The 16638-nt window shown below is 42.7% G+C and overlaps 1 protein-coding gene across 1 annotated transcript in view; it reads right to left on the bottom strand.

Moving 5' to 3' along the window:
• The window catches only part of LOC126262787 (trehalase-like), a 361100-nt gene that overhangs the window by 235108 nt on the left and 109354 nt on the right, over positions 1-16638 (bottom strand). Inside the window, exon 3 of the mRNA XM_049959608.1 lies at positions 9224-9427. Within this exon, the coding sequence (XP_049815565.1) occupies positions 9224-9427 (204 nt within the window). The remainder of the gene's footprint in view (positions 1-9223; positions 9428-16638) is intronic.

The raw sequence follows: 16638 nt of genomic DNA, 5'->3' as shown, positions 1-16638 counted from the left end.
ACACGTTCATTTTACGCTGATCTCATGCGCAAGATGTCAAGTGGATAAAACTCAGCACACTATAAATGTTTGTCATAGCTTCAGAAAATGTTTAAGACCTGAAAATGACAGCTAAGACAGTTGAAACCGGTTCTCTCGAATAAAAAGTATTTTGCGCGATCTCGGCTTTTGAATGGTTTTGAACAATTAAAACAGATCAATCAAGAGTTCACCAAAATGTATAACAATTATTGGGGGACGTGCAGGGGCCATCCCAGTTTACGGAAGGACTGACTGTCCAGATGCCCCCCCCCCCCCCCGCACAAAGAGGAAAAAAAAGTTTTGGTTCTACGCTGAAGGATTTTCAGCCACTAACTCTGCTCAACTCCGACTATAAAATCTCCATCCGACGCATAAATAGTACAATGAAGTCGTCACTGCCGTAGATAATTGGCCCTTATCAAATGAGTGCAGTCCCAGGACGACCTATGATAAATGCATTGTGTGAATACAGGGATATTATATTTGTATCATGTTTTTAGACTTTGGTAAGGCATCTGATAGCATCAACCACCACTTTATACTAACCATAATGCGAATTGAAGGGGTTCAGCGATAATTTTACTCGGCATATACACAAACGTATAGTCCTAACACCCTCTAGAATCAAAATTAATGGTCAACTAAGTTCACCAGTTCCGGTTAAACAATGTATGCGACAGTGCTACTCCCTTTCTTTGATAATATGCGCAATCGGTATAGAACCATTACTGTTAAACCTGCATCACAGGCTACAAGGTTTACAGATTTCACACTTATGCTGGTTGCATCAGTGTAATAGTTAACACGAAATCTGAAACTGAATGAGCTTAGGAAATAATTGACGCTTATGTCACTTCTTCTGGCCCCAAGCTCAGTGACAACATATCGGAGATTTTACCTGTCAGACTCCAAATTGAGACTATGAAAATTAACGTGGTTACAAAGTACAGAAAAGACGAACCACTAAGGTATTATTTTAATGTCCAATCCGCGAGAGATGAAGTTGCCAACTGGGACCATAAACTCAATATATACAGGGCTACTCTCCATAAACATAAAACTAGAACGTTAAACCGGATACAGAGAGTTCTTTTGGTTAACAGCTATGCCCTAAGCAAAATACAGCACATTGCAGCAGTGTAACCAGTACCCAGGGATACAGCGCACAACCCGCGTTTTTGGTGGTTTGGGCGTCAAAGACGTCCACAAACAATTCGCGAGATCGGGAAGTCGGCCGCCATTCCTCGTGTGGCGTGGTGTGTCCTCTGGGGAGGAACTGCCGCTTTATTGGTGCATTTCACAATTCGGGAGCGGGGGATTCCACCTGACTAACTGACTTATTTCTTGCAGTACGGAAATTTGGGACGGTCGGAAAGTGCGTTGCCGTGCGTGGGTATAAGTTTCGGGCGAAGTTCCTGGTAAGTACGGCCCTCACATCAGGAGGTAGCTGGACGACCGTGTTTTGGTGAACGAGACTAACATGGAGAGGTTTAGCAGAAACCAATAAATTATTTCTGTGGGTATTTGAGAGCGATGTGACGCTTTCCCAAGTAACTTTGAGCTGTATCTCCGTTCTGTAGTCGCAGGGAGTAGCTCGTACGCATTTGGAGGTGGGGTACTGAACTGCTAGCGCTGGAGCTATTCCACTTCAGTAGTCGGTATCTGGGAATATTCTTGATGGTAGTGAGTAATTGAAGGGCATTAGTTACTGATTTTGGGACAGTTGCGGACGAGAGCGAGGCCGGCGATGCTGGCTCAGAATGAGTGGTAATGTAGCGCAGCAGACAATTAATCCAGGTCCGCTAGTAAAAACTTCCGATTAGACCTGTCGAGCGCTTTGCCACGTAGTGTGCTCCCCTGCCATGCATCGCCGACAGTGCGTGGCTTCTGAGCGCAGCCACGAGGTCCAACGAGAGGAACGTTCCAGTGAGAGAGAATACGGACGTGGAGGTAGTCGAACTATGACGTCACAACGCCACAGGCGAGAAAGCCAGAATAAAACGCACCGGAATTTTGCTTCGTGTGAAGCAACGTGGCCAGTGAGATATAAGACGCCACAATCTGAACTTACGGGACGTCATATTCAACTATGTGGTTTGTAGGAGAAACATGTGTATCGTACTTTTCCTTCATAATGTATGTGCTATGATACAACTAGCTGAGAAACCAGATGTTGCCCAGGTATTTGTTTATTCCAGTTTTCCATTATAGATCTGCTCCTCCCCCCTCTCCTTCCAACTCATCCCCTCACGTTCTCTATCCATCTCCCCCTCTTTCTTTTCTCTGTCCAATCTGCCCCCCGCCCTCTGTCCATGTCCTCCTCCCCGATCTCTCAGACTGTCTCTTCCTCCCCCTGTCTCTGTCCATTCCACCTCTTTACTTTCTCTGCCAATCTCCTCCTCTTCCCTCTCTCGATTCATCTCCTCCTCTTCCCTTTCTCTGTCCATCTTCTCTTCCTGCATTCTCTCTCCACGTTTACACAGTCATCCCAAAAGGAAGCTGGTGGCTCTTGCCCCTACAGTATTTCTTTCCAGATGGTAGTTAATATGTGTACCAAATCTGATAGAAATCGTTCTAGCGGTTTAGGATGAGCTTTTTACCTGTGGCTTTGCTCGCATATGCAAATATCAAATTTCACAGATATTTAACATACTTCACATATACAGGGTGTTACAAAAAGGTACGGCCAAACTTTAGGGAAACATTCCTCACACACAAATAAAGAAAAGATGTTATGTGGGCATGTGTCCGGAAACGCTTAATTTCAATGTTAGAGCTCATTTTAGTTTCGTCAGTATGTACTGTACTTCTTCGTTTCACCGCCAGTTGGCCCAATTGAAGGAAGGTAATGTTGACTTCGGTGCTTGTGTTGACATGCGACTCATTGCTCTACAGTACTAGCATCAAGCACATCAGTACGTAGCCTTCAACAGGTTAGCGTTCATCACGAACGTGGTTTTGCAGTCAGTGCAATGTTTACAAATGCGGAGTTGGTTCAAATGGCTCTGAGCACTATGGGACTTAACATCTGTGGTCATCAGTCCCCTAGAACTTAGAACTACTTAAACCCAACTAACCTAAGGACATCACACACATCCATGCCCGAGGCAGGATTCGAACCTGCGACCGTAGCAGTCCCGTGGTTCCGGACTGAGCGCCTGAACCGCTAGACCACCGCGGCCGGCAATGCGGAGTTGGCAGATGCCCATTTGATGTATGGATTAGCACGGGGCAATAGCCGTGGCGCGGTACGTTTGTATCGAGACAGATTTCCAGAACGAATGTGTCCCGACAGGAAGACGTTCGAAGCAACTGATCGGCGTCTTAGGGAGCACGGAACATTCCAGCCTATGACTCGCGACTGGGGAAGACCTAGAACGACGAGGACACCTGCAATGTCAGCGTAGGAGAAGTTGCTGCTGTACAAGGTAACGTTGACCCGGTCAATGTATGGAGAGTGCTACGGGAGAACCAGTTGTTTCCGTACCATGTACAGCGTGTGCAGGCACTATCAGCAGCTGATTGGCCTCCACGGGTTCACTTCTGCGAATGGTTCATCCAACAATGTGTCAATCCTCATTTCAGTGCAAATGTTCTCTTTATGGGTGAGGCTTCATTCCAACGTGATCAAATTGTAAATTTTCACAATCAACATGTGTGGGCTGACGAGAATCCGCACGCAGCTGTGCAAACACGTCATCAACACAGATTTTCTGTGAACGTTTGCGCATGCATTGTTGGTGATGTATTGATTGGGCCCGTTCTTCCACCTACGCTCAATGGAGCACGTTATCATGATTTCATACGGGATACTCTACCTGTGATGCTCCCGCACATTTCAGTCAAAGTGTTCGTACGCTTCTCAACAACATATTCAGTTACCGATTGATTGGAAATTGCGGACCAATTCCATGGCCTCCACGCTCTCCTGACCTCAACCCTCTTGACTTTCATTTATGGGGGCATTTGAAAGCTCTTGTCTACGCAACCCCGGTACCAAATGTAGAGACTCTTCGTGCTCGTATTGTGGACGGCTGTGATACAATACGCCATTCTCCAGGGCTGCATCAGCACATTTTGAACATTTCTTGTAACAAAGTGTTTGAAGTCACGCTGGTACGTTCTGTTGCTGTGTGTTTCCATTCCGTGATTAATGTGATTTGAAGAGAAGTAATAAAATGAGCTCTAACATGGAAATTAGGCGTTTCTGGACACATGTCCACATAACATTTTCTTTCTTTGTGTGTGAGGGATGTTTCCTGAAAGTTTGGCCGTACCTTTTTGTAACACCCTGTGTTTGTATACATATTTCATCTCTATGTCTAGCGAATATCGCCCTGCTGTTTCATTTTCACGCCGCGTAATGTTTATAACGTCGTGTTTCCGTAACTACGTACTGTACAATGATATAATTTTGCAAGTGTATCCAGTGGTATATGCGGATATCGTCTGGGAAATGTGTTGTGTATAGAGTTAGTAGTAAAGAAGTAATAAATTAAAACGTCGTGCATGAGGCGGCAGTTTCTCACTCATCTCAGCCCTTATGACGTCATATCTCTTGAACCGTGTGTCGTAAAATATATTTTTCTAAGTACATTTAGCTGCGTACGTGGATGCTGTCTGGAAATGTGTTGCGAATAGAGTTAGTACCAACGAAGTAATAGGTTGTAACGTTATGCATGATGCGGCAGTTTTTCCTCGTATCTCTGCATTTGACATCATTTTTCCTGAACAATGTGTAGCACAGTGATATAGTTTTGTTGGTACATTCAGCGTCCCATGTGGATACCCTTTGTGAAAAGCGTTGCGTATAGATTAAGTAGTGACGAAGTAATAAATGTAAACGTCTTGCACGATGCAAAAGGTTTTCTCGCATTCAGTGTTATGACGCCGTATCTCCTGAACAAATGTGCAATTATTCTGCTACATTCAGTTATATAAGTGAATAATGCCTGCAAAATGCGTCTCCAATACGGATGGTAGTAAAGAGATGTTCCTCAACAGTGCAAACGAAGTAAACGACAAAATTGTTTCCTTTCATAGTTTCGCTAGAGTCGTCAGGAGAGAGAGTTTCTTAATGGTTTGAAATTATGTGTTAACTTTGTTGCAAGTCTCTAAGTGCTCACATTCTTAAATGCTGGATGACTAACCTGTGGTTATTCTCGCTTTATGGGCTGCACTGGTTCTTTGTATACACCCCCACCTTTTGACAGGTGGGTGATTCTTATCCCCACAGTGGTTCTTTCCAGACAGTGAATGATATGAGTACAAAGTCTGGCTAAAATCGATCCAGTGGTTTAGGACGAGATAAGGAACATACGTACATTTATATATACATAGACACATAATCTATTTTTACAATTTGTATGCAGATGACCTTTACGGCATCATGATATAAAAGATATTGTTTTAATAATTTGTGTCAGCTATAGCGTAGTGGCTAGAGAGGAAGCCTGTCAACTGAACGTAGTTTGTAAGATTATTGTACTAACAGACTTCACGGACGGTTTGTTTTTGACAGATGACTCTAGTAAATTGTACATTGTTTTCAGATATAGCACTTTCATTTTTATCTCTGTCTAAAGAAACCTGTTCAAATATATGGGATTTATCAGAAAATATGTGGTAGGTTATTGTTGTTTCCTTATCAGTTCAGTATTAACAGAAGTAAAGCGCGGGATATGTACCCGTTGGCGGCCTGCGAGCTATTGGTTACGCCAGAAAGGACCGGAATCTACTCCTTGCCTGTTTAGTTTCCCCTGTTTTCGCTTTATTTTGAGCGCCAGTGTGTCCGCTGTTTAGGTGCGTTGGGGCTACGCCCGCTTCTCGCTGCCTGTTCACATTCCCTGGTATCAAACGAAATTTATGACTGGATTGAGGATTTTTTTTGTGGGCAGGATGCAGCAAATAACTTGGATGCAGAGTCATCGATCGAAATGAAAGTAATTTCAGGTGTGTGCTAAGTAAGTGCCTTAGAACGGTTGTTGTTTAACTTTTAAGCGAATGACCTGTCAGGGAATAATAACAGCAACATTTTGCAGATGATTTGGTTGTCTGTAACGAAGTACTACCTTTAAAAAAATGTATAACTGGTCAGCGTCATCTTGAAAAGATATGAGAATGGAGCAAATACGGGAAAGTTCTATCAAAGTTCAGAAATGTAAATGTAAAACTGTAACATATGACCACGACATCGTTCAGTTACAACTGCAGTCAGTCAACTCCGTGTAACAGTTTGCACACGTACGAAATGGAGTGATGACGTAAGCTCCATTTTGGGTGCTGGGATTGGGCCACTAAGGGGAGGGCGCAGCCGTGTGAAGAAGTGGCGTACGTCAGCCGTTGTAAACGGCCAGCGGTGCCAGCCGGGGCTGCAGGGCTACCGCGAGGCGACGCGCCTGGCGCCGGGGGGGCCGCTGCGCCCAGGGTGCTGGCAAAATACTGACAGTTCACGACCGACTAACGCCAGTGTGCATCCAGTGTCGGAATACCGCTCAAGTGAGTAGGGCACGTGCCAGATGTTGGGAAATGAAAGTGTGGCAGTCTGGAAGATAGGCGGCAATGAACCTGCGCATGCCTACTTACAAAGTGCCAAGGAACGGGAGTGTTAAGTGCTGAATCTAGAGAAAACCCACCAGCCCAACTCGTATCACTGCTGCAAGGGCAGAGTGAAGGTGTGGTCTGACTGGTTACAGCGCGTGCAGACGCATGTCAGCCGTCATCGGGCTGCATACTGAGTGCACTTGGAATGGGAAGGACCGTAAAGTTTCGTACCCTCTGCTGTGTTCTTCACAGCAATTTGCACAGTATATACGAGTGCAAGCTGAAAAGTAATGCCTCGGAATTTTTTATGTTGAAGACTCTTACAGTTTTATAAATAAAACAAACATTATTAAGAATCTACATCTTTGTTCTTCATGTCTACATATTTATTTCTTAACACATTTCTCCCAACAGGAGACCAGTTTGTCGATACCGTCGTTGTAGAATGTTTCAGTTTGTTGATGAAGCCGCAGCCTCACCTCTGCTTGCACTGCTTCATCACTATCAAAGTGAAGTCCTCGAAGGTGTTCTTTAAGTTCTGGAAATAGATGACAGTCACGACGGGATGGAGGACGATCGAGGACAGTGAACACGACACGTCGGATTGTTACAGGTGTACTAGCGCTCGCGTATGGTCTGGCATGTCAGCTGCAGCAGGGGATGCTACTTGCGTCGACTATTTACACTCGAAAGTCGATGATAGGGCACTGTTTCTCGAACACCGACGTAGGTACGTTACACACTACCATGTTACACAACACACTTCAGAGCCCTGTTAACGGCAGTGGGCAGCAAATAGCAGGTGCGCTCACTAAGTAATGAAACATTTTTTTTCTCGGTCATTGTCTGTTTGAAAAGTGCGGAATTTGCTGTGGGACATCGTGGAATGTTCCCGCTTCAGCACCTGTAGTTTCGTGAAGTTCCGATATGTGGCGGCTCTGTACGAAGCCTTCGAAATGGCGTCCGTAATGGAAGGGCATTCCGAGCAGAGAGCTGTCGCTGATTTTATTTTGACAGAAAACCAGAGCATCGCAGATAATTTTAGGCGCTTGCGGAATGTCTGCGGAGGCCTGGCGGTGAACAGAGACACGGTGAGTCATCGGGCAAGGCGTCTGTCATCATTGGCAACGGCCTTGCCGCAGCGGTGACACCGGTTCCCGTCAGATCACCGAAGTTAAGCGCTCTCGGGCTGGGCTAGCACTCGGGTGGGTGACCATCCGGTTTGTCCAGCGGTGTTGGCAAGAGGGATGCACTCAGTTCTTGTGAGGCAAACTGAGGAGCTACTCGACTGAGAAGTAGTGACTCCGGTCACGAAAACTGACAACGGCCGGGGCAGCGGTGTGCTGACCACATGCCCCTCCATATCCGCATCCACTGATGCCTGTGGCCTGAGGATGACACGGCGGCCGGTGGGTAGCGTTGGACCTTCATGGCCTGTTCGGACGGAGAGACTTTTTTTCTGTCATCATTGCCACAAGGCAGCGCAAACCTGTTCGATCTCACACGTGCCGGCTAGCCGCACACAACTGCGCTACCCTCAGCATATTGAAAAAAATGTCTCCAGCGTGTTCCTCGCCACAAAAGTGGAAATGAACTTGTCATCAAGGTATCACAGAAGTCTGTGCACTCGAGGAGAGAGAAGCTGGCAAAACTTTATGGGACTCCTTTTTCCACTTTCACTCAAGACTTCTATCCGTCTGGCCCAATGAACGATGCACTCCATGGGAAGCAGAACGTGGGTGACGGGGAGGTTACTGACGCAGCAGTACGTTGGCTGCGACGTCGACCAGTAGAGTGGTACCATGTGGGCGTACAGGCGCTCCCAGTAAGGTGGCGTAAGACTGTCGCATTGAGTGGAGATTATGTTGAAAAATAGTGTTTTGTAGCCAAACGAGTCGGAAATAGTATGGTGTATAGGAATACTGAATAAAACCAACTCGCTGTCAGAAAAAAAATTTGTTGCATTCTTATTGAACGCCCGTCGTATGTGGACATGATGAATAAAGATGTAGACTGTAGACTGTTAATAACGTTGTTTCGTATAAAAAGCCTTAAGATTTTTTACGTAAAAATGTGGAGGCATTACTTTTCAGCACGTCCTCGTATACAGCTATAGATATGGTGTTTAGGGACAGCCGTCACTTAGACTGCGCAGTAGGTATTCCAGCAGAAGTACGCACCTAAACAAAGTGGTTGCTCCAGTACTAATACTGACTTTGATGAAGTTAGCCAGTTACCTGCATGCTATGTAGAGCGGATTTGCAACAACACACTATGGAGGGGAATGTCTCTGTAGAGACATACTGCCTTGCAGATTAAATGATTGACTTCCTTTTTTATGTTTTAGGGACAATCACACAACCGTTTCACAGTGACATAACTGGTTAACACCAGCCGCTGCTTGCAGCATGTGCCTTTGGTCAGAAGATGGCTAGTCAGAGCTCATTAGCACATTCTGGCGTGTTCAGGTAATTGTCTGGAAAAATATAAAAATTAAAAGAACGTACGAGTAGGGTTACAAATAAGACGATACATTTTCTTAATGGAAATAGGTTAGCAAGTTTTGAAGGTGGAATGCTCATGTGGACCGTCCAGGAAGCGACTCGAAGATGGAGAGTTCTCCGAGACGAAGTAGCTACTGAGCTGGATGCTGACTGACCTGCACTATCCAGTAGGTGTCCCAGTAGTAGTACTCCCGGAAGCGGCCGCCCGGCACGACGAAGCCGTTGGGCACGTAGATGAGCGAGTAGCGGTCCGGGTCGCGGCGCACGTCGTCGGGCACGCGGCGCGCCAGCCGGGGCCACTCGGCGTTCAGGTAGGCCGCCCAGTCGCGCAGTCGGGCGTCCTTGATGCGGCTCAGCAGCTGCGGACACAGGCGAGCGCCGTCAGGGCAGGCGGCGGCCGGGTCACTCCCCTGCGTCTACCTCTCATTACCATTATTCCGACAGAAACTCCGTGTCATCGCATAGCTAGCAGCACTGCATAACGTTTCACATATTTTTATAAGACTTGGCACAGTGGTTCTAGGCTAGGTGTACTGTTCGAAATATTTATTGTGTGTTGGTATACTGCCTTGGCACGAAAATAGCTGTACAACCCACACTACAAAGTAATCACTTGTCACATCAGATTGATCCACGACTGTTTTTCCCTTCAGGAACCGAGGCATCGTGCTACACCAAATCTGGGCCCACTACCCTGCTGTGTTGGCCACCTGCGCTCTGCCAGAGGCCGTTCTGTCGAGACTTGCACGTTCACCAAAGATCTGTCCTAGTCTGCCCCATTGTGGTTTTTATGGTACCTGGATTCATTCCATTGTATACTGGTCTCTTCTGTTTATAATTTTCATACATAAAATTCAGAAGTATCGTTACTTTTGAAATATGCACTATGTGATCAAAAGTATCCGGACACCTGGCTGAAAATGACTTACAGGTTCGTGGCGCCCTCCATCGGTAATTCTCGAATTCAATATGGTGTTGGCCCTCCCTTAGCCTCGATGACAGCTTTCCCAGTCAGGCGCTGGAAGGTTTCTTGGGGAATGGCAACCCATTCTTCACAGAATGCTGCGTTGAGGAGAGGTATCGACATCGGTCGGTCAGGCCGGCCACAAACTCTGCGTTCCAAAACATCGCAAAGGTGTTGTGTAGGATTCAGGTCAGGACTCTGTGCAGGCCAGTCCATTACAAGGATGTTATTGTCATGTAATCACTCCGACACAGGCCGTGCATTATGAACTGGTGCTCGATTGTGTTGAAAGATGCAGTCGTCATCCCCGAATTGCTCTTCAACAGTGGGAAGCAGAAGATGCTTAAAACATCAGTGCAGACCTGTGCTGTGATAGTGACACGCGCCGGCCGAAGTGGCCGAGCGGTTAAAGGCGCTACAGTCTGGAATCCTGCCTCGGGCATGGATGTGTGTGATGTCCTTAGGTTAGTTAGGTTTAAGTAGTTCTAAGTTCTAGGGGACTGATGACCACAGCAGTTAAGTCCCATAGTGCTCAGAGCCATTTGAACCATTTTTTTAGTGACACGCAAAACAACAAAGGGTGCAAGCCCCCTCCATGAAAAACTCGACCATAGCATAACACCACCGCCTCCGAATTTTACTGTTGGCACTACACACGCTGACAGATGCCGTTCACCGCGATTTCACCATACCCACACCGTGCCATCAGATCGCCACATTGTGTATCGTGATTCGTCACTCCACACAATGTTTTTCCACTCTTCAATCGTCCAATGTTTACGCTCTTTACAACAAGCAAGGCGTCGTTTGGCATTTACCAGCGTGATGTGTGTCTTATGAGCAGCCGCTCGAACATGAAATCCAAGTTTTCTCGCCTCTCGCCTAACTGTTCTAGTACTTGCAGTGGATCCTGATGCACTTTGTAATTCCTGTGGGATGGTCTGTATAGATGTCTGCCTATTACACAGTACGAAACTGTCGGCGCTTTCTGTCAGTCAACAGACGAGGTCGGCCTGTACGCCTTTGTGCTGTACGTGTCCATTCACGTTTCCACTTCACTATAACATCGGAAACAGTAAACCTAGGGATGTGTAGGACTGTGGAAATCTCGCATACAGACGTATGACACAAGTGACACCCAATCACCTGACCACGTCCGAAGTTCCTGAGTTATGCGGAGCACTCCATTCTGCTCTGTTACAATGTCTAATGAGATCGCTGATATGGAGTACCTGGCAGCAGGTAGCAACACAATGCACCTAATATGAAAAACTTATGTCTTTGGGGGTGTCCGGTTGCTTTTGATCACCTACTATAATTTGTATAAGTAACTATGATGTGTGCCGTCCTGTAACAAATAAAAGTGGCTGTTAATATATTTTACTTAATTTTTCTAAGTGTAATATAAAATTAAAACGTCTGAAATAAATATTTTATGTTATAGGATAAATTTCTGTATTATAATTATAGTAATGAGTGTACAAAAGATCAGTCTGTTGCTGTGCTGACTGAAAGTGACGTAGCGCCCACTGTTGCTTTCAGTACCTTACAAGCACAGAAAGTGAATTTTATGGGGAAAGAAAGAGTTGAAAGTATAGACTTCAGAGCCATTGAGAGCGATCTTTTGTATGAAGCTGATGTGGGGAAGCAAAATGATCTGTACAGTCCCTATTTTTATGTTCAAATTGAGCTTTACGAACGTAATTACTTGGTTGCCACATGAAATTTAATTTTAGAAATCTGCAAAACTGAGGAAGAAAATTAGAAACGGAAATTTTTTTGGTGAAAGGCCAATTGTAGAAATAAAAATAAGAAATGCGACTGCAAGGTATAACGAAATTGTAAATATGTAGGTTTTGTTATCGTTTTAAGGTCAGCCATATAAAATTTTCAAGTAGTTGTTCAGTGAGAATTTTAGGAAAGAGTCGATCACCCATAAAGAAATCCGCATATAGGATGCTAGTGTGGCCCATTATTGAGTACTGTTCGAGTGTTTGGGATTCATGCCAGGTCAGACTAAATTAAGAAATCGAAGTAATTCACACGTGGGCTGCTAGATTTGTTACTGGTAGGTTTGAACAACACACGAGTGTTACGGAGATGCTTTGGAAACTCAAATGGGAATCCCTCGAGAGAAGGCGACGTTCTTTTAGAAACACACTTTTGAAAAAATTTAGAGAACCGGCATTTGAAGCTGAGTGCCAAACGATTCTACTCCCTCAATATACTGCGCGTGAGGACCACGAAGCTGAGATACGAGAAATTAGGGCTCATATAGAAGCATATAGATAATCGTTTTTCCTTTGCTTTATTTAAGAGTGGAACAGGAAGGGAAATGACAAGTGGTGGTTCAGGGTACCCCCCGCCACGCACTGTACTGTGGCTTATGGAGTATCTATGTAGATGTAGATGTAGAATTTAATATTGGGTATTGACTGTATTACAAAAGTCGGAGCTGGGCTTCACTGGGACGCTAAAGAATTACTATTTACTAATTCTATGAGCAAAGAAGTGTCACAAACAAAGCTAGCTATTGTAAACTGTGCCAATAATAATCATCAAATGAGGGATATAACGTTTTAGGGAAGAGTGTTTTTGTTGTTTAATTAATTAAACCACATGGGGTATCAATTCCAAAAACAATCAGCTGTTGAAAGAGAACATAAAAAATCGAAAGTTGGGGTTTTACAGAAACAAGTGACAGGAAACATGACAACCCATTTTTAGTTGTGTCCAAGAAAGATGAGGTGTTAGACTCATTTTCAACATGACTTTTGAACAAATTTCTACGCAAAGAAAAATGACCATCCAGTGAATGTAAATGAACTTCTTCATAAGTCTTGAGTGTGTAAAATATATGCCTACCCTTGTCCTTACTTCAAGTTTTCATTGTGTTCCATTATAAGCAGGACGTAGGATATACAGAGCTTTTCTATTTGGTGGAAAATCATATCAGAATTTGTTGTACCATCTGAGTTTCAGCGGGAGAATTTATTAGGAGTCTGGATTTTGTTTGAGGCAACAGGTTATTTCAAAGTTAAAAATCTATATAGATGATATTGTCTTCTTCTTCTTCTTTTTCTTCATTTAGTGTTCAACCCTGATGTTGATTTGCAGCAGAGTGCCATACTTCTCTTCTGTTGGCCTTCATCATCATTTCCACATACATGTTACATCCAACATCATTCATGATCTGTTGCATGTCTGATATCCTTGGTTCACCCTGCCAATTCCTTCCCTCAATAGCTCCTTCTGCTATTGTTTCACTGATGTTGCTGTCTCTTAGGATGTGCCATACGAGTTTGTCTCTTCTTGTTTGGATGTGCATCCACAGGTATCTGGTTTCCTGTACTCTTCTAAGCACCTCTTCATTTGTTACTTTATCTCTCCACCTGATCTTCATCATCATCCTATAGCACCACATCTCCAGGGCCTCTAGCCGTCTTCTCTCTTCTCTCTTCTCTTCCCATTGTCCAAGTTTCACATCCATATAGGCGATTGTGGGTGAAGAACTGGAGGAAGAAATTGTTGGCAAATATGGACTTGGAAGAAGAAATGAAAGAAGAAATCGACTAACCGAGTTCACTTGAGGCACCAGTTAGTTGTTGCAAACACACCTTTCCAACATCACAAACGAAGGAGATACTCATGCAAGGCCCCTGGAGACTGAGGAGACAGTAGATCGATTACATTCTAGTGAAGGTATGTTTTAGGAACCAGGTAAAGATAGGAGGACCTATCCGTCTGCAGACATAGGCAGTGACCATAAGCCTGTCCTGATGAACTGTACATTCAGATTGAAATGTCTCAAGAAGAAGACAATAAAACTTAAATGGGAATTATAAAAACTGAAAACCTAGGAACTGGCAAAGTGCTATCTCACCAAACAGGTAACATAGCTAAAAATTTTCAACATGGTGGAGCAACTGAAGACTGGGATCAAATTAAATCTGGTATATACAAAGCAGCAGAAAAGATAGTTGGAAAGCTCAACCCAAAAACAAGAGGAAATGGATTAAAGCAGATGTTATTGAGCTTATATGAAACAGGAGAGCTTATTATGAAACAGGAGACTATAGAAAAATGCAACTGTGAAATCATGGGTTGAACACTGCATGCTATTAAGAGAGATCTACAAAAAATGAGGGAAGATGGATCACTTTGAAATTAGAGACATGCAAATTTAGTGTGAAAGAACTACAGTTGGTAGCTTACTGTGTTTCTGAGAGTGGGATTTTGCTTTATAATAAGATAACTGAAGCCATAGCAAAATTTCCTGTTCCCAAGAATAAGAATCAATACAAATCAGTTTTTGGATTATATGGATTTTACAGACAATTTTTTAGTAACAAAGCACTATATGACCCAAATTTGGGTAACTTGTTGAAGAAGAATAGCATTTGGACGTGGGATGGGAAATGTCATCAGGAATTTGACAAAATAAATGCTCTGAGGGCTACACTTCTGTAAAGAAAGGACAAGGACGGTTTTTAATAAGTTCAATGAAACTTAGAAAAATATACTTCTGGGTCAAAAAATGATTGTTTATTTTATCTATAAAGCATTAAGCTACTTGTAAGATTGTAGACATTACAATGTAGGGTGACCGACTGGTCACATATTTGCAGTATTTTAATTGCAATGTAAGAAGCATATAAAATACAAAGAAAATATAATCATTGACCCATAATTGAGATTACTATTGGAGTAATCAAAAGAGTAACGATGGGGAAAATGCAAAAGACCATAAAAATTTTTACCAAAAAGGAGGTAAAAAGAAGAAACAGAAACGTGAAACTATTGTAATGTATAATTACAAAAGAAGGGATCATAACTATGATCAGATTGGGAAACTGGTGTACAGCTTTATGGTGAAAAGGGGTATGAAAAAGTAGACCAATATTACGAAATTTCTAAGGAGACGCTTTTCAGAAGAACTAGTTTACCAATTAACGGTTGGAAGATATGTTGGCCTGAGCAGTTTATTGATATTTTAGTTAAGTATGTGGACGAAAATGTGAGGATGTATGGTATTAAAATGTAAACAGAAAATACAAGGAGATGTCTATTTCTACAAAATTGCAAGCAGAGTGAGAAAGAGACTTATTATTTTTCAGAGGGTTAAAGTTAGCAACTAAACTTGTAGACAATTTGTGCCCTACATGCTACCTGATAAGTAAATGGACTTCATAGCTATAGACACACAGGGTGAACCAAATGTGTACTCTCAGACAACACAGAGGGATATCTTACATGTTAATGGTACAAAGATGCCTCCAAGAATATTTTGTGAAGAATATTTTGTGAAGTGCATATTTTCGATAGAAAACAGACATCAGTGGCAGACAATTTAGAAACAGTTTAATCACATGTGTGACAAGTACCTTCATACAATATTGTGTAGCTGTGCTGTCCAGCTAGTGCACTGGGTAGAGTTTTGGGCTAGAATACTCAAGATCAACAGTTTTTTTCCAAGTTTAGATGCGATTTTTTATTTTATTATTTTAGACTGTGTTATTTCGTATCTGGCGTCTTAACTGACACACTGCACTTACAGCAATTCTTATACAAAACACATGATATTAATTAAAAATAATGCTGTAATGGGAGCACAATCATTTTTATTATTCCATATTTAAAGATGTGTTTTGCCCTTAAATATTTACTCTGGTCACTTCCACAGGCTACACCCCTTCATAGTCAGCACAGCTTCTCTTTCCTTCTGTTACACTTCTTCTTCCAAAGTAAAAAAAAAGTACTTGACACATTTATTCTTGGTCTATATCTGTCCCTTTATCCTAGTTATCTCCTGTGCAACCATGAAAATTAGAAAGCATCATTGCCTAAGTGTTATGTTTCACACTACTTCATCAACTACATTCGAAACCTGTTTCTAGCATACCCTCTTGCTAAGGTTCTATCGATTAATACCAGCTATAATGTAGCCACTTTCATGTCCTTTACATTTCTTTGGGACATAATGTTACCATATAATGAAACTGATTAACGAGACACTATCATTGTTTACTAAACAACACAATACAGTACTCTAGCATACAACATGATCCATTAACGTTTAAAATTTGGAATGATTCCTTATTCTATTGTTTTAGACTATGTTACTTAGTATCTGGTTTATCTGATTTCTTAACTAATACACTGCACTTACAGCAGGTCTTATACAAAACACATGCAATTATTTCAAAATAATGCTCTAATGAGTATCTGTCAAAACTGATAAAGTGTAATAAAATTTATCGACTGAAAAACATATAAAATAGTTTTTAAATATCTATATTTATAGCTTACATAAAACTTATATCATGTACATATATGTATGAACATGAAATGTGTCTATAGAGTGTAACTGCACCCAAACATTTCTGGTTCTACAGTGTTGTACTGATTCTGCCATTTGTTTGTTAAATTCATTCTGTGGAAATTTTTGTTAACATATAACATTATTATTATTGAAACCTTTATAAAACATAATCTCCGAAAAACGTGTGAATTAAGTCAAAATTGTTTGTTTCTGTCTTTGAAAATACTGGAATTTTTAATTGTAGCATCTATGGAACGAAGTTTTGACAGAATTTATATTATGAC

The sequence above is a fragment of the Schistocerca nitens genome, chromosome 6 (genome assembly GCF_023898315.1).
Source record: "Schistocerca nitens isolate TAMUIC-IGC-003100 chromosome 6, iqSchNite1.1, whole genome shotgun sequence".
In the NCBI taxonomy this organism is placed as follows: Eukaryota; Metazoa; Arthropoda; class Insecta; order Orthoptera; family Acrididae; genus Schistocerca; species Schistocerca nitens.
The sequence above is the reverse complement of the archived record's forward strand: the minus strand, read 5'-3'. Positions and strand labels throughout refer to the sequence as shown.